The 23,375-nt window shown below is 52.1% G+C and overlaps 2 protein-coding genes across 2 annotated transcripts; one reads left to right on the forward strand and one right to left on the reverse strand.

Annotated features, from left to right (window-relative positions):
* Nucleotides 1-398: 398 nt before the first annotated feature.
* On the reverse strand, nt 399-12,809 carry DNAJB11 (DnaJ heat shock protein family (Hsp40) member B11). Its single transcript, XM_032698284.1, has 10 exons — nt 12,678-12,809; nt 11,977-12,133; nt 8,865-8,962; nt 7,876-8,008; nt 6,867-7,009; nt 6,198-6,280; nt 5,639-5,696; nt 4,991-5,102; nt 4,341-4,500; nt 399-1,265 (listed from the first exon to the last, which is right to left on the reverse strand). The coding sequence occupies exons 1-10, from the start codon at nt 12,743-12,745 to the stop codon at nt 1,201-1,203; spliced, it is 1,077 nt and encodes a 358-aa protein (XP_032554175.1). The 5' UTR covers nt 12,746-12,809; the 3' UTR covers nt 399-1,200.
* Nucleotides 12,810-13,032: 223 nt separating this feature from the next.
* TBCCD1 (TBCC domain containing 1) lies at nt 13,033-23,333 on the forward strand. Its single transcript, XM_032698047.1, has 7 exons — nt 13,033-13,455; nt 13,547-13,696; nt 14,923-15,289; nt 16,768-16,954; nt 17,888-18,385; nt 22,072-22,235; nt 22,816-23,333. Exons 1-6 carry the CDS (start codon nt 13,033-13,035, stop codon nt 22,199-22,201), a joined length of 1,755 nt encoding a protein of 584 aa, XP_032553938.1. The 3' UTR covers nt 22,202-22,235; nt 22,816-23,333.
* Nucleotides 23,334-23,375: the final 42 nt, after the last annotated feature.

Below are 23,375 nucleotides of genomic sequence, written 5' to 3' on the forward strand. Positions count from 1 at the left end.
GAGGGAACGGGAAGGAGCGTGGAGCCAGGTGGGGGTCGGGCTCTTTTCCTGCATAACACACAACAGGAGAAGAGGAACCAGCCTCGAGTTGCTCCAGGGGACGTTCAGATTGCATAGGAGGGAAAACTCCTCCCCTAAAAGAGCGGCCACACATTGGCAGAGCTGCCCAGGGCAGTGGTGGAGTCCCCACCCCTGGAGGGATTCAAAAGCTGTGGCACTTGGGGACATGGGTCGGTGGTGGCCTGGGCAGTGCTGGGGACGGTTGGACTCGATGGGCTCGGAGGGCTTTTCCAACCGAAACGATCCCAGGATTTCTCTTGCTGCCTACAAGAGGGAAGCAGGGCCTGGCTGTCCCAGGGAAAGGGCTGTGGAAACACATCACCAGGGAGGTTTTGCCATTCCAACTCAAACACACACTTTATTTTCCGTCACCTGTCCCGTCCTCACGGAGGACAGAGCGCAGGAGGGGGGAGCTTTTCCAGTAAATGCTGGTTACAGGTGGGGGAAAAGAGGGAGAACCAAGGCCATGGAGCCATTCCCAAATCCCACCATGACCCAGGAGTCTTTGCTAAGCTGGAGCAAGGTCCAGTTCCAAACCAAGTGTTGAGTTTTGGGACAACAGGACTACTTGGTAGTTAAGAGAGTCCACAGAGGTCTTAAAAGACTATTCCCTCCTTTTCCAACCATTCCCAATCCATTCCCAAGAGCACCAGTATTCCTGCCCCAAAAACACAGACTTTGAACCAATACCACACCCCAGATTCAGAGGGGAAGGGCTGGGACTAAAAACACCACCCCGAAGCAACAATATTTTGGAAGAAATGGACACAGAGGATGTAAAAAGCAGGAGCAGCTCTGAAAATATGTTGAGATGGTCGAGAAAAGTCACATCAAAATATATTTAAAAACCAGAAATTCCAACCTGCATGGAATTTAAAACTCCCTTCCCCACCTCTGTTTTCCTGCTCAAGGAATCTCTGTTGTTCCAGGACGTGGAACATGATAGGCAGCACCAGTTGTGTCCTGAAAAAGTATTTCCCCCAACTCTGAGCACTTCCATCATTTACAAATTAAAAATCAGCTAAACCTCAACCACTGCCCTCCCCCCCCTCCCCCTTTTCCATTCTCCAGTGGAAAGGAGAAAAAAACCACAAACAAATCTGACTTTGCAATTCCAGGGAAGTCCAATTTTCCCAGGCATCAATATCCCTGCAATCCGTTGTACACCTTCTGCACAGGTCCTTGCTTCAACAACTGCTTGAGACCTGCAAGGGAAAGGACAGAGTGAGTGAGCAGGGCCCAGAGGGGGGGATGCCTCCTCAGATACACCTTCCTCACTCCTGAAATCCCAGGCATCAAGCATTTCAAGGAACTGACACGTCCCAGGACCTGGCAGGATCAAATTCTTACCAGAACAGGCTAAAAGAGTGAGTCAGCCCTTAAATCCATAAAAGCTCATCTCCTGGGGCTGGCAGGACAGGGAAGGACTGGCAGGTCTCCACTGCTGCTGAAAGGGCAAGTCCACCCGGAGCAGAGGAAGCAGAGTGGGAAGAATGGATACGTCACATTGTTTTTCCAGGGATTAAGGAGGGAGTCCCCTCTGATTAAGTCAGTTTGGTCACTCAGTGCCCTGGGGCCCCTCAGGGCATGGCTCAGACCAGCAGCAAAACCCTCAGAGCCCCAGGAGGGGCTGCCAGGACCCAAAACCAGGGGGAACTCCCCACACCAGGGGGAACTTCCAAATAACTTTCACTAAAGGAGGACATGGAGGGGTTGGAGCATGTGCAGGGAAGGGAACAGAGCTGGGAAGGGTCTGGAGCAGCAGGAGGGGCTGAAGGAGCTGGGGGGGCTCAGCCTGGAGAAAAGGAGGCTCAGGGGGGACCTTCTGGCTCTGCAACCCCCTGACAGGAGGGGGGAGCCGGGGGGGTCGGGCTCTGCTCCCAGGGAACAAGGGACAGGAGGAGAGGAAACGGCCTCAGGCTGTGCCAGGGGAGGGTCAGGTTGGTCATTAGTAACTAAACCAACCAATTTACTTGTACAGAAGAAAATTCCAACCTTTCAGGCATGGAAATCCTTCAGGAAATCCTGCTAAAAGTCAGTTTGTCTCCCTGCAAACCTTGTCCCGCTTGTCTGTCCTTAACTCTTTTTGGCTACACATTGTGCCACCCTTTAAAACCAGGAATTGGATGTATAATTGCCACAATAGCTCTGTTAAAATACTGGAAAACTGGTCTGGAAGTAGTAACTGGAATCAAGAGGGCTCTCTGCCAGGTGAGAACTATTCCTGCTGATGGGCAGAGACTCCTGATCTCTTTCCAGAAACAGGACAAAGCAAATCTCTCTTCAGGAGCTGCTGATCATTAGGGACAGGTCATTTTCCAGGGAGAGCAAGGTAAGTTCACTTCCTCTCTGCATCCAAAAGAGGCTCCAAGTCACTTCCTGGCTGGTGAGTGAGAGGATGTGGCTCCTGGATGTGTGGTTCTTAGAAAGGAAGAACAGGGCTGGAGAAAGGGGTACTCCAGGAACACCAAAAAAGTGGGATTAGCACCATTCCTGCACCTCGTTTCCTGCTACTCTCAGCAGCGAACAGGATATTTCAACACATATCCAAGGTTCAATCAGGAATTCCAATCAGGAATCCTGGCATTTGGTGCTACTGCACTTGAGGCATTTTTTACTGGAGGCTGAAGGCAATTTTTACTTTGAAATGTTGTTGATACCACCAAAAAGTGACAGAGCCAGCTCTGCCCAATTCCACTGGCAGGAAAGAAAGGATTATTTATCTTATTCCAAAGCTCAGTGGTGCTCTTGGAGCCAGAGTATCTTCTGACAGCCCCAGCAGCTGGACATATGGTTAGGAGATAAGAAATCAGGACCACAGCCAACAATAAGGAAAAAAGGAGTGTTTTGAATTCTGCAGCCCAGTTTTCCTTTGGATGTGTCCACTGAACCACTGCCACAGAGCCGGAATTGACCTATTCCCTCATAAAACTCCTTCAGTCACTGGATGTTCAGAGATATCCAGCACACAGGAAGGCATCTGACTGCCTACCCAGTCACCTTCCCCTGGGAAATGTGGAATTGCTTTAGGAGGGAGGTGCTGGAGAAACACCCTGTGCCCAAACACACTCATGGCAGCACGGTCACCCCTCTGCTCCCGGATATCCGTAAAGGTGTGGGAGGAACTGTCACAGACACGGAGGCTTCTGTCACTGCTCCTTGCCCAATGTCTTCCAAAGTGCCAAGAGCAACAGCTGGAATAACCTCCTGTGTTTCAGAGGTGCTGTTGCCTGATGAAACTTCTAGAAGGGCAGCTGAGCCTGGAATGAGACTCCACAGGGACGTGGCCACTGCGCTCTGTGAGATACCCTTGGAAGAAGTAGGAAAGCACAGGGATAAAACCACAGCAGGATCACCCAAAGCACAGCCCAGGGGCACAGCCCTCCCAGCCCAGCCAGCTGCAGGAAGGGCCACAGAACACCCAAAGCTGCAGCCACCAACTGGGCTGCCCGTGGCAGCTGGCACGGCGTGGCCAAGGCAGCAGCGAGAGCCACAGGGCTCAGCCCACCCAGGGCTTGGCTTCCCTCCATAAACTTGAGGAGTTCAGGAAATCCACTAAAAAAGCACCTTCAGAAGAAGCCCTGGAAGAAGTTCTTGGGATAGGGATTTCCTGAGGAGCTGCACTGGTACATGCCAGGAACATCTTTGCCCCGTGGCAGAGGACAAGGCCCTTGACGCCCACTCTGATGCAGAGCAGAAGTGACCACAGAGGCTGCTGCAGCAAAGAATTCCCAGCAAGGAGTAGAGGGAATCCTGTCAATTTTAGGATTTCTACATGGTTCATCAAGCTTCCATTTGAGCACTGAAGCTGAGCAGCAGATCTCTCCTAGAGGGAGTAGGAGAGAAGGAGGTGTGGAGAGGAACAACCCTTCTCCTGACACAGCCTGACATTCCTTACCCTCGACAGCAGAGGGATTCCCACAAGTCTTGCCTCCAAGAAAGTAGCAGCAGGGGCTGGAAAATCCTCCTGTGATCCCATTCCAGCAGAGGCAAAGCAGAGGCTAAGCCCAGCCAGATGGCCAGCTCCAAAACAAAGCACCTGCAAACTTGCCAAGTGCTACATTCCAGCAGCAGCACATCCCAACCTCATCTGGCTCCCTACAGCTGCAGCAGCCAAACTTCCCTGCTTCCCAGGGAAATGGGAGTTCAGCACAGGGCATCAGCCAACTGTGTTATGTTGTACAAGGGGCACAGGCACAGGAGAGCCCTCCCTGAGCACTCCAGCCCCTGGATCAGCTGTGCCAGGTTCTTATCAGCTCTGGTGGGCTCTGAACACCCACCTTCCCGCTGGTCCGGGGTCAGCTGCTCCTTGGGGAACTCCACATCAAAGGTGATTATTAGGGAGCCTTTGATGTTGTTGTTATCAAAGTTTGGAAGACCCTCTCCCTTCTTCCACAGTTTGGCGCCGGGTTTTGTGATTTTATCCCGAGCAACGTGAACCTGGAGGGAAAAGGAATTTTAGGACATCATTAGTGTTGCAGAATCACAGAATCCCAGAATCACTGAGGTTGGAAAAGACCTCCAAGATCATCTAGTCCAGCTTGTGACCAACTATCACCTTGTCACCCAGCCCAGAGCACTGAGTGCCACGTCCAGTCGTTCCTTGGACACCTCTCTAGTCATTCCGTGTTGCGTGTGTGCACCCCAGTACTCCAACACCCTTTCCAACCCTCTGGAAAGCTCCAGCTGATGTTGGAGATTTGATCCTTTGCCAAAACCTGTGGTATCAACGGATCCAGGCAGGACATGTGCCAGAACTAACACCAGCTGAGACAGCATGGAAGTGAGACCCACACTTGAGAGCTTGTTTTGGCTCCATGGGAATTGGGCTGGAAGGTTCTAGCTGAGGGAATACTGGATATAACCAGACTCTGAGCAAGCACAGGAGATCTGCAGGTAGCTCTGGGTTCCACAGCACCTTGGGCCTCACCTTGTGCCCATCCAAGTGGGCAATATCCATCTCAAAGCCTGTCAGTGCCTCGACCAGCGAGATCGTCACGTTTGTGTACAAGTCGTCTCCTCTCCTTTCGAACACTGGGTGCCTGTGGAAATGAGAGACATTGAACTTTCCTCCTTCCCCAGAGGGGAAACAGGTCCTTCAGCGTCTTCCCTTCTCTTTGGGAGTTTGGAGAATTCACAAATAGGAGGGGAAGTGAGGAATGAATCAAATTTAGCCTCATTTTCCTGTGCAGGATAAGTACTGCCCAATGCCCTTTCTATTTCTAGGGCAGGGAGTGCTGAGGAGTGACAAGAAGTGACTCACACAACGATCTTCTCAGTAGTGAATTTCCTTGCAACAGGGAGATGGTGTATTTGTGGAAAAAGGAGGTATTTCATGTGAATCACACCCGCTGAATTCAAGCCAAAAAGATTAAGATGCTTTGATAACCCCACTTCTAACAAATCCAGCTACTCCAGCACCATCAGGGTTGGACGTCCTGCACAGCCCTGAGTGCCAGGGCTGCACCAACACGCTGCAGGGCAAGCTCCATGCCAGAGTGGGCAACACTGGCCAGAAAATGCCTTGCAAGCTGCCTTTATAGTCAGCAGGAAGAGTCTAACTAGGCCAGGGACTTACTTAAGAACTTTTATTCGGAAGCGCAAATCACCGGGCTCCCCATCCACGTGGGGTTCACCTGGGAGAGAGAAGGAATTCAAGGAGATAGTTATTTTTTTTTCAGGAACAAGCAGGATATCAAACACAGACTTGCAGCTGACATGTTAAAGGAAAAAAAAACCAACTAGTTGATCTTTAGATGAATAAAACTCTGCTTAAATATATCTAAAAGACCTTAGGACTCTCTGGGTGTTGCGTCAGCGGGGTCACACCTCTCTGCTGCTGTGGAAGACCTGCCTGTGTGTCAGTGGTGTCCTTCATCTCCCTGGGCACAGGGGACTCCCCCACACACTCAAGCCTGGAGCAGATGCTCCTGCTCAAGTGTTACCTGAAACATCAGACCTGGTGCTGGTTTAGTGCCCGTCCCCACTCCCAGCGAAGGGATGCTCCTGGATTTCAGCACGTGCAGAGGACACAGCACTTCCAACCGCCACAAAGTGGGGCTTGGACGCTCCCAGTGCCATGGAGAACGGCCTTGAATCATGGAAACGGAGCAGGCCAGAGCTGAGCACACACCCACCTTCCCCAATGAAGGGGTACTCCATGCCATCCCTCACCCCCGGCTCGATCTCCACCTCCAGCGTCCGCTCCTCGTTCACAAGCCTGAAAATGGGAAGAGCAACCCAGCGCTAAGTTTTTAACTCTATTTCAACTTTATTCCAGCTTTTTATGTGTGTTATGGGGTAATGGGAACACCCCCACAAGCTCACACGTACTCTTGCCTTGCTCACATCTAAAACTGGAGGGTCAGTGCTGCCTTTTTTAGGTGCTCAACCAGTTGGGGGAGGCAAAGTTAAAAGCTCCTAAATGCACAGGCAGCACCTGGATGTGTGACCACAACATGGCATTCCTTTCCAGCTCTTCCCAGCTGGAAGCTGCGTGCTTCCCCAAATGTATTGAACCAGATTTAGTTGTGGCACTGCCACTGCAGTGTGACTGTGCAAGGAATAAAAGGCTGGAAGAGGAAAGTGGGGAGCTCTCCATCCAACAGAGCTCTGCTGCAAGAATAAAGACTGGCCCATTGAAAACGAGGAACCTGCGTTAGGACTTCCCACATTCCCCAGTTCTTACCGGGAATTCAGGCACTTTCCCCCACCTAGCGGCCAGCTTGGGAATAAACATCTCTATATTACTCGGTAAAATCATAGGATTTAGGGTTCTGAGCAGCAGGGAAGAGCATTCGACTCACTTGACGTTGGGACACTCATCACAAACGACCTCCTGGGTCATCTGGAAGCGCCCAGGCCCCAGCTGTGTTGTCCTCATCTCCTGCCGGCAGTTGCATTTCCGTTTGCCCGGCGCCTGTCTGGCCACTGGCTTGTTCCTGACAACCTGCAGGGAAGAGGGAGAGCTTGGTGCCAGCACTCCTGGGGCTCCACAAGGCTCTGGATTTCTCAAACAGCCTGAACACAGAACGGTTTGGCTTGGAAGAGACCTCGAAGATCATCTAACTCCAACCCAGCGCCACGTTTTCGTGTGTGACCTCAGCAGCACACCCCGAGTTTTCACCTTGTGGTCACACATTAAACACCAGGAAAACTCTCTCTGACACCACAATTGCCATTTCCTTTCCATTTCCTGCACACCTTTTCACACAGGAAAGGGAACACTGAGATGGAACACCTCACACTTCGGTTGTGACACTTCCCTGTCCTACAGAACAGGGAAATTATTTGGGGTTCCCCAAACACCCAAAGCACAAAATCAGTCAATGCCAACACCAACGTGCAGAACAGGAGGGATTGTCAGCACCAGAAATGGTACTTGCTTAAAAGAAACAGCAATTTTCACATACTTTTCCCAATTATATAATCCAAAAACTTGCAGTGACACGTCTGGCCACATAGAGAGACCATGAAAAATCCTCGGTGTGGTTTTGAAGGAGTTGCAAAGTGAATTTGAAGCTTATGAACAGGCCCTCAAATATCATTAAATTCTACACCTGCACTAAAAAAGCTCAGCTAGTGACTGACAGCCAATAAGTAAGTATTATCCCACTTTACAGAGACACAGCCAGACGGAAAAGGTGGATAAATGTGTAGTTTCTTCAGTAAACTACAGCAAAGAGCACCACAACACCCCCCACGGGCAGACACTGAGAACAGGAGCATCTCTTGGAGCTCTGTTTTTTGGGGGGAGATATTCTGAGCACTGGTCAGGCACCTCAAACCTGGCAACACTCTGGGAAGTGAACTTACTTCTACGAAGTTCCCTGAATACACCTCCTCCAGTGTGACCTCCAGGTCCACGATGATGTCACTCCCTCGGGGAATGTTCCTGTCCTGCTGGCGAGGGTTCCCTCCAAACATGAATCCAAAGTCCCCAAAGAAGCTGGAGCAAAGCACATGGGGTTAGTTCAGGAAGGAATCCTGGGCAAATGCTTCAGTCCCCCTAAAGAACAACCTCCTCAGAGTCCTAAAGCTCCAGAGAAAACTCAGGAACCTGCAGTGTCCTCCTCCAGGACACTTCAAGCAAAGGAGCCACATTGGAAAAGTTTCCTGTATTACAGAAACCAGGTTTGGGAGCAGGAACATCTCAAAATCTGCCCAAGGGAAGTCCCCTCTGATCTGCTCAGCTGCCACTACAAGGTGTAAACTCTAAGTAGGTTTGTTTTGTTTGAGGACAAAAGGGATGAGGAAAAATTCCTAGAAAACCTGTACATTGTCCCCCACAAGCAGTGCAAGTTCTCACCCAGGATCACAAGAGATGAGCAACTACAGGAATGACTTCAGGAAGTCTGTGCCTGGCTGATCCAAAGGGGCAGAAAATCAGGTGCAGGTGCCTTTGGACTAATGCTCTGAATTGTAGTTGCTTTGTTGCTACAGCAACACTTTGCAGAAGGGGAAGTGTCCCCAAAGGGCACACGAGGTGTGACAACAGGTTAAACCTCAGTCATGCACTTGGGAAAGTCCCCACATGTTTGATGCAGGTGCTGCACCTGACAAATCACCCACAGGGTTGTCCATGTGGGAAGTCACCCCTGGTTCCTGTTTGCTGCCCTTGTAGTGGGGAGTGGTGCACAACCAAAGGGAGAATGTCACAGGGGACACCCACTAGAAATGTATTTCCTCAAATGCTCCATCTCACAGCACATCAGTGACCTGGACGGGGTAAAAACCACGAGCTTGAGCATCACAAAATCAGAGCTGCAGCTGGAGAACAGCCTAAAGTGGGAAAAGCTCCTTACTGGGAGAAGATGTCTCCGTGGGAGCTCTGGTGCCCGTCCTTCAGTCCCTCCTCACCGTAGGCATCGTACTGCTTCCTCTTCTCCTCGTCTGACAGCACCTGGAAAACACATGGAAGCAGGAAAGGCGTCACCTGCAGCTCAGGGGAGTTGTTTAACAAGGCTCTGAAGGCCACAGGACTCTGCACTTGGGGACAACCAGCGAGGCTTTATGTCACAGAAGCCTTGTCTAGGACTTGCTTGCTGCGCTGGTCTAGAAAAGTTAAACATTTATCACTTAAACCCATAAAAAATTACATTCAGTTTATTAAAACAACATGGAAAATATACACACTGAGTTTATCTTAAATATTAAAAACAAATTAGAAGGAATAACTCAGATCCTACAAGGACACACTGAAAAAAACAATCATATACCACCATCCCTGTGGCTCAGTCAGGACTTTTAAGACTGTGAAGCACCAGTTTTAATTCTGAAGTTTTGATCACACTTACTATTCCTTTCCCTGTTGATCACATTTGGGAAGGTCAGAGTTGCCAGGTGAGCTTCCAGAAGGCTGGAGAGGAGTGGGAACAGGAGGACAAGTGGCTAAACCATGAAAACCAGCCTGAAATTTGGGGTGCCTGGAGAAGCTGTGGCTGCCCCTGGATCCCTGGAAGTGTCCAAGGCCAGGCTGGATGGGGCTTGGAGCAACCTGGGCTAGTGGAAGGTGTCCCTGCCCACAGCAGGGGGTTGGAATGAGATGGGTTTTGAGGTCCTTCCCATCCACACCATTCTGGAATTCTGTGCAGTTATAAATGCCAGCAACAGGGACAAAACCACTGGAGGCCTCACGAGTTTCACTCAGCGGGTGAGAGTTCAATTTTCCCTTTGCCCCTTGAGATTTCCATGGAAACTGCTCCCAAACCCATCCTGAGACTAATGACTACATGCAGAAGGGTCTCAGCTCCCTCTCCTGGGATCAGTGTCCTTCCTAATGGAAACAGTTGCATTCAGACCAGGCAGCTCTGGGCTGGAATCAACGAGGCCGTTAAAAGAAAGACATTGAGGAGTTCCATTAACTTACATTCCCCACAATTTTTTGGGAAAGCTTTGCCATAATCAACTCCCCAAACCCTTGGCAGTGGTGCTGCCAACAGAGGCTTTCTGGTGAGGAAAATCCTGGTTTGGGTTCTAAGGGACACACAATCCTGGCTGCATTTTGCCCCAAACCCTCAAACCAATCCACTGCATCTCCCACTGATTTAACAGGAGGATTCCCAAGCTGTCCTGGCTAAAGAGGGAGACAGAGACCTTCCAGGGCATCAAAACTTTCTTCCAAACCTGTTTTCAGAACCACACAGGTCAACACTGGATTTCTGATTTGATTTTACAACCGTTTCCTCCCCAGTTTTTTAAATAAGAAGAATAATCTCAGCTGCTGGCAAAGATTTAAACAAACTGGGAAATTTAAACAAACTTGAGGAAGAGGTAGAAAAATCCTTTCCATGCATGAAGTGCCACCAAATGTGACAAGATCCCAGCTCACAGGAAGGACACCAAGCTCACAGCTGCAAGAGCTGCTGCAAAAGAGAGGGAAACACTTTTTTCCACCAAAAAAAAAAATCCTTATATTCCCTGGTTGCCCAGGGATGGTTCAGTTTAAGTCTGAACTAAGAGGCCCCAGCTCTGAGACAAAACTAAAGTGAAGAGTTTTCTTTCTGATCATGGAGAAATAAATTCCAGCTGGTTCTCTCACTTCCTCATTTGCTTCACATTTGGATACCTGAGGAGCAGGGGAGCACCAGAGATGGAAGCAGGAGCCAGGCTGCAAACCCCTTCCCTCTGCACTGGGTTCCTCCCAGAGGATCCCAACCTCCCACCCAACCAGACTGCTGGAAGCACTGCTGGGAATTTTTGCTGATGGAATTTCGCAACACCACCTTCCAGGGTCTCTCTGCTCCACAGGGAACAGCTGGAATCCAGCAGTGACAGAGGGAGGACAAAAAGGACAGAAAACATGGAAGAAACAGGTCCTGTATCAACCTGCCCAAATTCCATTGGATGGAACTACAGCCAGGGAAAGTAAGGCTTTGACTTTAAGCCTTTGGGCCATGAGATAACCTATGTGTTATTTATTAAATGTCAGGGATCACTTACATCCCACAGTATTATCATGGAAACAGCAGGAATTCTCCTGTATATGCGACCCATGGTTATTTTTCCCACTGAATTCCCTCTAAAAGCCAAGCCTTTCACCTCCCATCAGCTCAGACTAATCCCAGCCAGGCCCTACACACACACCTGTCCCTGTGCAATACTGGGAGCTGCTGCTGCTCCATTTCTGGGAATAAATTCCCAAGAACTTTAACTTGGTGCTCCTCTATTCCTCCCTCAAATTCCAGACAACTTTAACTTGGTGCCTTGGCTTTCTCCTGGCTGGGAGAGGTGTTGGATTGTCCTGTGGCAGGAGGAGCCCTCTGAGCAGCCTGGCAGCATCTGGACTTTGGGTTTTATAGGGAAAGTGCCTGAAATTCCAGGTGGGAACAGGGGAATAGATGGAATTTGATGTAGTAACGAGGGAAGGATGGAAATTGATGGGGAGGGGAGGAAGGGAAGGCAGGAATTTGATATAATTGTGGAATGTCCGTGTCCATGGAAGAGGGTGGAGTGAGATGATCCTTGAGGTCCCTTCCAACTCAGAGCATTCCATGATTCCAGGAGAATAAAAAGTGTAGGACAGAATCCGAAACAGCAACAGGATGAAGATGGAATTTGATGAGAGGAGGAGAAGGAAGGAAGGGAATTTGATATAATTGTGGAAGGCCCCTGCCAATGGCAGGGGGTGGACTGAGATGATCCTTAAGGTCCCTTCCAACTCAGAGCATTCCATGATAATAAAAGATGTAGGATAGAATTCAACAAACTGACAGGGAGGGCATGGAATTTGCCACGGTGACAGGAGGAGGATGGATTGCACCTGCACCTTATGGAACAGCCTTCCCATTCCCTACATTCCCTTTCTCATTCCCCTACAGAATGTTACAGGATGGATCCTCCCGAGTCTCCCTGGCTCCACGAGCCCCCCTCCACCCTTCCCGGCTCCAGAGGGACACTCCCGGCTCCAGGTCTCACCTCGTAGGCGGCTCCCAGGTCCTGGAACTTCTCCTGCGCTCGCGGGTCGTCGGGATTCCTGTCGGGATGGAGCTGCAGCGCCAGCTTGCGATAGGCCTTCTTAATGTCCTTGATGGATGCGCCGCGGGAAACCCCCAGGATCTTGTAGAAATCCCTCCTGCAGGGGGAGAGAGAGGAAGGGAGAGGGAGGGGAAGGAGAAGGGGATGGGAAGGAGAGAGAAAGGGGAAGGGAAAGGGAAAGGGAGAGAGAGGAGGTGGGACACGCAGAGAGAGAGGGAAGACAAGGGGGAGGAGAAGGCAGAGGAATGGGAAGGGAGAGAGGAAAAGGAGAAGGGGATGAGGAGAATGGGACAGGAAGGGAGAGGGAATGAGGAGGGAAAACGGATGGGAGAGAGAGGGCATGAGAGACGGGAGAGGGAAATGGGAGGGGGGAAAGGGATGAGGGAATGGGGTCAGGGGATGGGACGAGGAGAAGCGATGAGGGGAATGAGATGAGAGGAATGAGATGAGAGGAAGGGATAAGGGGAAAGGGATGGGGGGAAAGGGAGGGGGGGAAAGGGAGGCGGGAAAGGGATGGGGGGAAAGGGAGAGTGGTCCCGTCAGCGCCGCAGCCGCCGACCCCGAGCGCGAGGGGGCCGGCGCGGCGCCGAGGCTGAACCCCCGCACTCCCCAGTGCCGCGGGCGCGTCCCAGCGCACTCACCCCGCGGCGGCCTCCCCGCAGAGGCAGAGTAGGAGGAGGCAGAGGCGGCCGATCCAGGCGGGGGCCATGGCGGGGCCGGGCCGGGCCCTGAGGGAGCGGCGGCGGCGGCGACTCAGGCCCCGCCCCCTGCCCGGCCCCGACCAATGGGGACGCGAGGTGCCCTCAGGCAGCCAATAGAAGCGCGGCACCGCGAGCCGCCGGCCAATGGCCTGCGCACACTTCAGCGCCGCCGGCCAATCGCCGGCCGTATCGTCACCGCTCAGCGCGACGCGCACGCCTCGCCGCCACTTCCCTCCGTGCAGCCAATCGGCGCGCGAGTCGCTTAGCCCCGCCCCCACGCCGGCGGGCGCAACCAATGAACGGCGGCTCCGGCGCAGCAGAAAAGGGCCCGTCTGGGTGGTGCCCGCGGCGGAACCCGGAAGCGGCGGCGGCGGCCATGGCGGCGGAGGCGGGCTCGGTGCGGCTATGGGCGCGCACGGAGCCGTTCCTGGTGGGCGCTCTGCCGGCACCGCCGCCCGCCCGCCTCGCCCCGCACTACCTGCGCAAGGCCGCCGCCTACGCCCGCGCCAGGGCCGCCCAGGGCTGTTTCCCGCGGCTGCGCTGGCCCCGCTGGCGCCACATCGCCTGCGGGAAGCTGCAGCTCGACCGCGACCTCGCCTGGCTCTACTTCGAGCTTTTCCGCGGCCTCCTCGAGCCCGACCCACCCCGCCGCCTCCGCTGGGCCGAGGCGGAGGCCTCCTGTGCCAGCGCCGAGGAGCTGGAGCGGGAGCGGAGCAAGGCAAGAGCGCAGAGCCGGCCTAAGGCAGGGGGAGCCCAAGCCCAGTGTAAGAGGGGGTCCTGACTCTTCCTCCTCTCTCCCTGCTCTCCAGCTGTCCGTGGACACGCTGCAGTTCCTGCTGTTCCTGTACGTGCAGCAGCTCCACAAGGTGTCCCTGCGCAGGTCCCTGCTCGGCGACGAGTGGCCCAGCCCCAGGACCACATCTCCCGGCTTTCCTGGGAAATCTGCCGGTGGGAATAAGGTACCCCTGCCTGTGGGATCTTCCACGTGCAGGAGCTTCTCCCCTGTTGGGATCTGCCCTGAGGGGGTCGGGAAGGGGCTGGGTTGTTCTCTCCAAGTGCAGATTCCCTGTTCCATGGTAAATGAGGCAGGGTTGCTGTGTTCTCTGTGCACTTAATAAAAAGTTTTTAAAAAGTTTTCAGTGAGGCTTTCCTGGAGTCCAAAAGGCAGCTGAAAATTCCCTGTGAGTCCTGGCAATTCTCCTTTTAAGGAGCAACAGCCCCTTTGCTTTTTTCCATTGTTCAAACAGGAGACTTTTCTCATCTTCATAGTTCCTTTCATGTGCTCCAGTGGGAATATTGGATCCCAGGGTGTTCCCTGGCCTTAGGTTCTGTGTCAGGGAGGGGATTTGGTTGTTCAGCTGGAGATCAGCCACGTGGAAATGCTGTTTCCTTTTAAATCACTGCCAAATATTTAGGAAGGAGTGGGTTGGATGTGTCCTGTGGGCAGCTCTGTGTGGGAGGGTGAGTTACAAATTGGCAACCGCAGCTGCAAACCTCTGGAATTCTGGCATGGATGTGCTGCTGGGAGCTGGATGAGCTGGTGGAATGTAGTTGGGACCAGCTGGAATCATTTAAAAGAGGAGCTGGGCAGCTTTATCCTTGAACAGATGGTGGTGAGGACAAGACGTGTTCCTTCAGCAAAGCTTGGCTTTATTAAACTCTGCTGTAATTCCAGTCTCCTGCTTTTTTTCTGGGCATGAGTCCTTTAGGATTTGAACTAAGGATTCTTTCAGAGGCCATTTTGTTTATTGGAGAAACGACCCTCAGCTTTTTACCCTGGAAGGTGACACTTTTATCCTGGAATCCTGGCCCAGCTGGGCTTTTCCAGTGGAGCAGCTCCAAGACCTTGCCTGCCAGTTATTGATTTGTTCCCTTCCTTCCAGTGCCAGCAGGAGCTCCCTGGATTTGGGTGGGATTGGGAGAGAGCCCGTTGCTGCTTTCTAGGATTAAATATTTGCCGCTTGACTTAGAATAAAATGGGGTTTAATTTTTGGGGGGTGGTGGCTTTGTGTGCCTTGGAAGAGCAGGAATGAGCTCTGTGTTTGACACGGAGTTTTTAATGATTCCAGCTTGTCCCAGCCTTTGACATTCCAGAGGAGTTCTGAGCAAGATTCCGGGCTGTGCTGCCCGTGCAGCTTCCCAGCCTGGAGCACTCACCTCCCCCGTGTCTTCCTGCCTCCCCCAGAACTGGAATGACCAGGAGCACCGAGCCTTCGTGCAGAGCCACCTCCTGGACATGCTGGAGCTGCTGCTGGAGCCGGAGCAGCTCTCGGCCTCGTCCCACTCCAGCTCCAGCAGCCTGGTGTCCCTGGAGGCCGTGGGTGCCCTGAGCCTCCTGCTCGAGGGCTCTGTGGGTGCTTCCCGGGCGGTGCTGCCGCTCCACGAGCTGGCCCTGTGCCCGCCCTGCCACCCCCACAACGGCTTCTCCCAGGGGGCCAGAGCCTTCTCCCTGCCCCGGCTGGAGAGCTGGATCCGCTCCTGCCTCACCGCCAACCCCTTGGGAATGACCGCCTGCATCCGGGCCGGCAGGAAGCTGGCGTGGGCACAGCAAGGTGGGCACTGGGAGGCATGGATGGCTTTGGGAATGTGGGAGCAGGTGGGAAACAGGAATCTAGGGGTGTGGGAGCAGGTGGGAAACGGGAATCTAGGGGTGTGGGAGCAGGGGGGAAACGGGAATCTAGGGGTGTGGGAAAAGGGGAGTGTGGGGGAAATAGGAATCTAGGGGTGTGGGAAAAGGGGAGTGTGGGGGAAATAGGAATCTAGGGATGTGTGGGAAAAGGGGAGTGTGTGGGAAATGGGAATATAGGGATGTGTGGGAAATGGGAATATAGGGATGTGTGGGAAATGGGAATATAGGGATGTGTGGGAAATGGGAATATAGGGATGTGTGGGAAATGGGAATATAGGGATGTGTGGGAAATGGGAATATAGGGATGTGTGGGAAATGGGAATATAGGGATGTGTGGGAAATGGGAATATAGGGATGTGTGGGAAATGGGAATATAGGGATGTGTGGGAAATCGGGAGTGTAAAAATGCGTGAAAATAGAAAAAAACTTATGGAAAAATAGAAATGTAAGAATGTGTGGGTAAATGGGAATGTGTGGGAAAAGGGGAATGTGTGCAAAAATGGCAATATTGAAATGCGTGAAAATGGGAAAATAGAAAAAAATATATGGGAAAATAGAAGTGTATGAATATGTGGGGGAAATAGGAATATGTGGGAAAATAAGAATATAGAAATATGTGGGAAAATAGAAATATATGGAAAATAGCAATGTAGGAATATGTGGGGTGATGGGAGTATGTGGGAAGATGGGAATATACAGAAGTATAGAAAATATGGAAAATCATAAAAATCTAGAGAAAAATGGAAATATAGAACATATAGAAAAAGAATTATGCAGAAATAGAGAGAAATAGAAAAATACAAACATACAAATTTAGAAATACTGAAAGAAATGTAGAAATACAGAAAAATAGAAATTTAGGAAAAAACCCCTGGAAACAGGAACTCAGCTCCTCCTGCTGAGCAGGGATCTGGCGGTGGGTGGGAACTGGTCTGGCTTTCCTTGTCTCCAGTCCAACCTCTCTCCTGCAGGGACATGGAGCCACCTCAGGAAAGAGACACTGGCTCAGTGTTTCCCTGGCTGCAGATCCCAGGAGGGGCCGTGGATTAGGGAGCCCAGGGAAGAGCTCAGGGATTGTGCTCTAGGGGGAGCATTTCCCTCGTTTAAAACACGGAGTTTTAAACCTGCCCTCAGGATCTTCCCGCCAGGCCGGAGCCTTGGGTTTGGGAAGAGACTTCTGCAAGTGGAGATCTCTTGGGGCCTTTGGCTGCTCCTGAATAATCCTGAAGTGGTTGGGCTCTTCCAATGTCTCCCAGTGTCTGGAGTTTCTCAGTGCCCTGAGCTGTTGCCCTGCCCAGGGGGCACTGGGGGTGGTGTAGGAGGTGCCATCCTTGACGTGTGGGGCTGGTTGTTTTCCCGAGGGTTGCTGGGCAGTGAACATCTGTGTGCTTTGTTCTGCAGTTGAAGGAGCAACCAGGAGAGCCAAGATTGCCTGCAGTGGCCGGGTGGTGCCCGAGGTGTCCCCCATGGTGATCATGAGCCAGGTGTACAAGCAGACCCTGGCCAAGAGCTCGGACACCCTGGTGGGGGCTCACGTGAGGATCCATCGCTGCAACGAGTCCTTCATCTACCTCCTGTCCCCCCTCCGGTGAGTTCTGGTTCTCCTGGGAGGCACCTGCAGTCTTGGAGGGCCAGTGGGGTCCTGGCCACATCAGGGAGAGTGCTGCCAGCAGGTCAGGGGGTGATCCTGCCCCTCTGCTCAGCCCTGTGAGGCACATTGGGAGTACTGGGTCCAGCTCTGGGCTCCTCAGGACAGGAGAGACAAGGAGAGCATCCAGTGGAGGCCACAGAGATGAGGAAGGGACTGGAGCATCTCTCTGATGAGGAGAGACTGAGGGAACTGGGCCTGGTTAGTCTGGAGAAGGGAAGGCTGAGAGGGGATCTTATCAATCCCTACAGATATCTCAGATATCTATACGGATATCTCAGATACCCATACAGATATCTCATTGATCCCTACAGGTGTCTCAGACACCCACACAGGTGTCTCAGACACCCACACAGGTGTCTCAGACACCCACACAGGTGTCTCAGACACCCACACAGGTGTCTCACCTGACAGGGCATCCCATCAATCCATACAAATATCTCATTGATCCTTACAAATATCCATACAAATACCTCCTCTGAAAGGGAATCTCATCAATCCATACAAATATCTCATTGATCCATCCAAATATCTGAGAGGGGTTCCTGTCAATCCATATAAATATCTCCAGGGCAGGTGTCAGGATGGTGCCAGGCTCTTCCCAGTAGTGCCCAGTGATAGGATGAGTAGCAACGGCCATAAACTGAACCACGAGAAGTTCCACCTCAACATGAGGAAGAAGTTCTTCCCATGGAGAGTGGCAGAGCCCTGGAACTGCCCAGGGAGGGTGTGGAGTCTCCCTCTTTGCAGACATTCCAAACCCACGTGGTTCCCGCGTCACTCGCTGCGGGCGACCCTGCCTCGGCAGGGGGGTTGGACTGGGTGATTCCAGAGGTCCCTTCCAGCCCTGACTGTGCTGTGGTTCTTTGGCAGCTCCGTGACCATCGAGAAGTGCCGGAGCAGCACGTTCGTGCTGGGCCCCGTGGAGACGTCGGTGCACGTGCAGAGCTGTGACGGCGTCAGGGTCATGGCGGTTTGCCACCGCCTGTCCCTGGCAGCCACCACCGGCTGCACGTTCTACACTCTGACACCCACCCAGCCCCTCATCCTCTCGGGGAACCAGGCGGTCAGCCTTGCCCCTTTCCACACCCACTACCCCATGCTGGAGGACCACATGGCTCAGGTGGGCTTGGCCACTCTGCCCAACTACTGGGACAGCCCCATGCTGGTGTGCAGGGAGAGCAGTGACACGGGTGTGTTCCGCCTCCTGCCCCCCTCGGACTTCTACACCTTCGTGATTCCCTTTGAGATGGAAGGAGACACCACGGAGACGCCGGGGGGGCTCCCCCCGGAGTACCAGGAGGCTCTGAGGCAGCGGGAGCAGCGGGTGCAGGTGTGGCAGCGCGCGGTGAAGGAGGCGGGTCTGACCAGGTGAGCGCTGGGCCCGGCAGGGCTGGCTGAGCTCAGCCATTCCCGAGGCTTCCTGTGATGTGGTTCCATAAAAATGCTTTAAGGAGGGGTTGGGTTGGGTGAGCCGTGTCCTGCAGGCCAGTTCTGGGGCGTCAGTCGTTAGCAGTCCCGGCTGGCAAAGTGAGAAGGGAATGCTCACACTTGTAGCTCCGAGTCATGGAATTCCAGGATGGTTTGGGTTGGAAGGGACCTTAAAGGATGTGTTGTTCTACCTGCTTCCATGGGCAGGGACACCTTCCGCTACCCCAGGTTGCTCTAAACTCTGTCCAACCTGCCCTTGGACACTACCAGGGATGGGGCAGCTACAGCTTCTCTGGGCAACCTGTGCCAGGGCCTCCCCACCCTCACAGGGGAGGATTTCTTCCCAACATTCCATCTAACCCTGCCCTCTGGCAGTGGGAAGCCATTCCCCTTGTCCTGTCTCTCCAGGCTGTTTTCCAAAGTCCCTTTCCAGCTCTCCTGGAGCCCCTTTAGGCCCTGGAAAGGGCTTTAGGTCTTCCTGGATCCTTCTCTTCTCCAGGTGAACACCTCCAGCTCTCCCAGCCTGGCTCCAGAGCAGAGGGGCTCCAGCCCTTGGAGCATCTCCATGGCCTCCTCTGGGTTTGCTCCAACAGCTCCACATCCTTATTATGTTGGGACCCCAGAGCTGGAGGCAGCACAGCAAGGGGGGACTCACCAAGTGGAGTAAAGGGGGCGAATCCCCTCCCTCACCCCGCTGCCCTCACTGCTCTGAAGGAGGTGCTTTCTCATCGTTGCATTTTCCCAGCTCATGAGGCTGCAGGGAAAGCATTCCTGGACACTGCTGAGGGCTGAGGGCAAGGATCCACCCTGGCAGGGAGGGTTTATGACTCTGGGCCTTCCCCACTCTCTGTTCTGCTGCCAGTGCTGTGGGCAGGGCTGGGTGTGTGCCCTGAACCACATCACTGTCCTGCAGCTGCCTGGAATCCCTCTCAGCCCTCCTTCACCTTGAGATTGAAGCTTTAAATGACTGTCCCATCCCTTGTTGAGGAGAGCTGGGAATGTGCCTGTGGATCATGGCAGCAGATCAGTCCGGAACAGGAACTTGGAAATTCCTCTTGGGCTGATCCCATGGAATCCTCTGCCCAGCTTTGTTTGCAAGCACATTTTGGGGGTAGAAACCCCATTTCAAACATCCATTTGTAAAGACTTGATAAGAACAAGTTTTGTTCCCTAAACTGAGCTTAAACTGTGTAGGTTTTTTTTCTGTTCTGTGCTCAGTTGCTGAGTGGTACCAGGGTGTAACTGAGTGCTGATAGCAGTGAACTGGGAGGGGTTTATCCCCTGGGAAACATGGAATAGGAGGCAAACAGTCAATGCTTCCCCTTATACCAGGCTGAAGAGTTCTGACCTGTTTGATGATTCCTGGTTTTGGAGGAGCTCCCTCCGCTTCCCGTGTTCCTTTCTGAAATCCAGGTGCCTCTGTGCTGAGCATGGAGGAATGGGCAGTTTGAAAGAACTCTAGACTGGGAGAGAGAAAGGATTCTGGGGCGGGATTTTGCTACAGGAGGAGGGTGGCAGAGCAGTCCTGACCCAGAGGTGGGGACAGAGGTGTGAAAACCTTCAAACTCCCAGCCCGGAGTTGTCAAGAACAGCAGAGAGCAAAGAGGCTGGAGTCATCCCTTGTGTCCATCAGCTCATCCAAGGTGCTTCCCCCTCCAGCTGGGGTGCTTCTTCCCCCCTAGGGTTTTGGGAAGGTGTTTGGCCTGTCAGAACTTTCCTGTTAAAGAAATGTGAGGAAACAGGGATGACGTGCTTAGAGTTGCCATCCTGCAGTCGCAGGAGACAAGACCTCACTCCTGGAGTGGCTTATTCCATAAAAGGGGGGAAAACTGTGGCAAGTTTAGAAGCTTGTTGAAAAGAAAGTGGGCAGCTGACAGTGGAAAATGTCTCTCTTGTCTCCTGCAGACAGGGAAACAACTGGGGAGACAAGTAGGAAGCTTAGAGCAAACAGGATATCGGGCTTGTAGAAAGGAAAAAGCCGCCGTGCTCGAGCGGGAGGTGAAAGGGAATGTTAGAAATAAGAAGACGTCTCTCAAAAAGTTGAAGTTGTCTGAATGAGGAAAGTGGGGCAAAAAAAGAATGTAAATCCTGCCAGGCTGAAAGTAAAACCCCAGTAAGACAGGAGCAGTAAGACAGCTTGAGGAGCAACTTGCAAAAGCATAAAATCCTGTTTATTCATTTTCCAAGCGTATCAGACAGAAAGTCTTTCAGGGTCAGTAGCAGATCAAGGTAGAGAAAAAGCACTTGGAGAAGATAAATCCATAAGGGAAGAAAGAAGTGGCTGCCTTTGTGTTTGCTGGGGAGGAATTTGGGTTAGTTCTGTCCCAGAACCCTGCTTTTTGGGGAATGGCTCCAATGGAATCTGTACAAAGAGCAGCCTTTAACTTGGAAAAAAGGGGTGGGTACACAGAGCTGAGGGGGACAAAAAGGAATAGAATCATAGAATAGCCTGGAAGTGACCATAAAAATCCAGCCAGGTTCCACCCCCTGCCATGGGCAGGGACACCTTCCACTAGCCCACGTTGCTCCAAGTCCTGTCCAGCCTGGCCTTGGACACTTCCAGGGATCCAGGGGCAGCCACAGCTTCTCTGAGCAACCTGTGCCAGGGCCTCCCCACCCTCCCAGGGAAGAGTTTCTTCCCACTATCCCATCTAACCCTACCCTCTGGCAGTGGGAAGCCATTCCCCTTGTCCTGTAGCTCCTTCAAGTATTGAAAGGCCACAATCAGGTCACCCTGAAGCTTCTCTTTTCCAGGCTGAACAATCCCAATTCTCTCAGCCTTTCCTCACAGCAGAGCTGCTCCATCAGTTTGATTATCTTAGTGGCCTCCTCTGGAGCTGGTTTCCTGCTTTTCCCAGTACAGCATGGGATCAGCACATCAAATTAGGAATGGGTTCAAAGCAAACCCACATAAAATCTCCAGAATATTGTAAAATGTTCATGTTTTATTTGTGTTCAGAAATGAATTGTGTAAACTCATGGAAAAAGTCCAGCAGGGGCTGCTCAACACCTGTACCACTTTTGGCTTAACAAATTCCAGAGGTGAGCTGATCCCAGAGGGCTGGGATGCTGGTCTGGAGATGCCCTTGGGCATCTGAGCAGTGCCAGGGAGCCTGAGCTGTGGAACACCCTGTGACTGCTGGGCTTATCAAAACCACCCCAAAAGTTAATTACCAGCAACAGGAATTATTTGAGAGGTGTTTATAGGTGCAGTTTTTTTCCCTGATCTCCATCCTTTCTCTTCCAGGTGCTGTCAGAACAGAATTTTGAGTCCTTAGTGCTTAAACATTGGTTACTAATACTCCTTTTTCTCCCTTTTCAGACAGTTTTTAATATGTGCTCTGAGAGGTAAGTGGAGGTAGCCCTGTGGAGCAGGGTGGTCGTGCTGGTGGGATGGGGAAGTTTGTTTGGCCCCTCTGACTCCACCAAGTTCTGCCTTTAGGGTTCATTATCATCATATTCCCTTGGTAAAAACCTTCTATTCCTGGTCCAGAGGGTTCAGGAGCCAAGCCTGGCTCTTCCTGGTATATCTGGAGGCTTGTTTGGGTAGTGCAGGTGAGGTAGTAGCATAACACTATGAATAAATGTGATTTTTCCATACTTCCCTGTTGATCTTTTGGCTTCAGGGATCAGAGGAAGCGGCTCCAGACGTTGGTAGAAAACAAGTTCTACGAGTGGCTGGTGCAGACGGGGAACCGGCAGCAGCTGGACAGCCTTGTCCCCCTTGCCATGGGATCCAAGCAGGCAGCAGGATAACATCCCAGTCCTCAGCACAGAAGGGAGAGGAAGGGTGAGTGAAAGGCCTGTTCCTCCTGGTTCTTCTCTACCTACAAGAACTGTTTGCGTGCACGGCCAAGGCAGAGGCACCAAAAGCAGGAGGCTGTTCAGTGAATGTTCTCCCCAAAGCCTTGCATTTGGTTTTAGTTCTTATTTTGTTGGCAAAACCCCCTTTTTCAGTGGAAATCTGTGTCCTCAGCACCTGCCTTGTTGTTAAGTTTGGTTTGTTGGAGACATCTGTAAAGGCACAACATGGGCATGTTGCACATAATGGGATGTCCAGGTGGTTGGAATAGCTGCTCTTTCAGAGGAACTGTGTGGATTGATGTCTATTTACCCATCTCACCTTTCCTAAAGAGAACTGGGTGAGACTGTGGCTAATTCTTACAGTGAAACTTTGGCCAAGTCTTGCTTTGTAGTGTCTCTTCCTGAGCAGAAGTGGTTTAGGAGCTGGAGATCTGCCCTTATCCCGCTTCTCTGCCATGACATGTTTCAAACCATTAGAAAGTTGGTTTATTTTTTTATTTGGTCTCTGAATCCCTTTTTCTTTGCTAGTGTTGGGCGTAAAATGTGCTCCTTTTATTTTGTTCCAGAGCTCAGGGAACAGGCAGCAATACCCCCAGCCCAGTTCTCATTAAGACTTTGTGGCCGTCCTGCCTGGACCCGCTGGATCCAACACCCAGCCTTGCACTGTCTGGCTGCTTTAGGATTCCTGATCCCTGCTGCCTTCCCAGGAATGTGCTGTAGTTATCCTGTTGGTGACTGAGATGGCACTGGAGGATGATGAGTTGTGCCTTGTTGTAGAGCTGTCCTCATGGTAGGTGTCCATGTGTGCAGGTGTCCAGCACACCAGGGATGCAGGGCCCTGGGCATCACCTGCATTTCACGGTACAAACCAGCTGCACTGCTTTTAGAAATGTGAAAAAGAAGTGTTTGATTTTTTTTTTTTTTATGAATGCAATCTGGTAGGTTTTTTTAATATGAAGATGGCATTAAGTGATGGGGTTTTTATGGGATGAACTTTTGTAAGCGCTGGGATTTTGTGGAATGAACTTTTGTACATGGTTGCATTGTTTTGACAAATGTCAATAAACCAGAGTTCTTGGATAAACCTGGCACCTGTCCTAGGGAAGGGGTGGTACCTGTACAGTGG

Source organism: Chiroxiphia lanceolata, chromosome 10, assembly GCF_009829145.1.
Source record: "Chiroxiphia lanceolata isolate bChiLan1 chromosome 10, bChiLan1.pri, whole genome shotgun sequence".
NCBI lineage: Eukaryota > Metazoa > Chordata > Aves > Passeriformes > Pipridae > Chiroxiphia > Chiroxiphia lanceolata.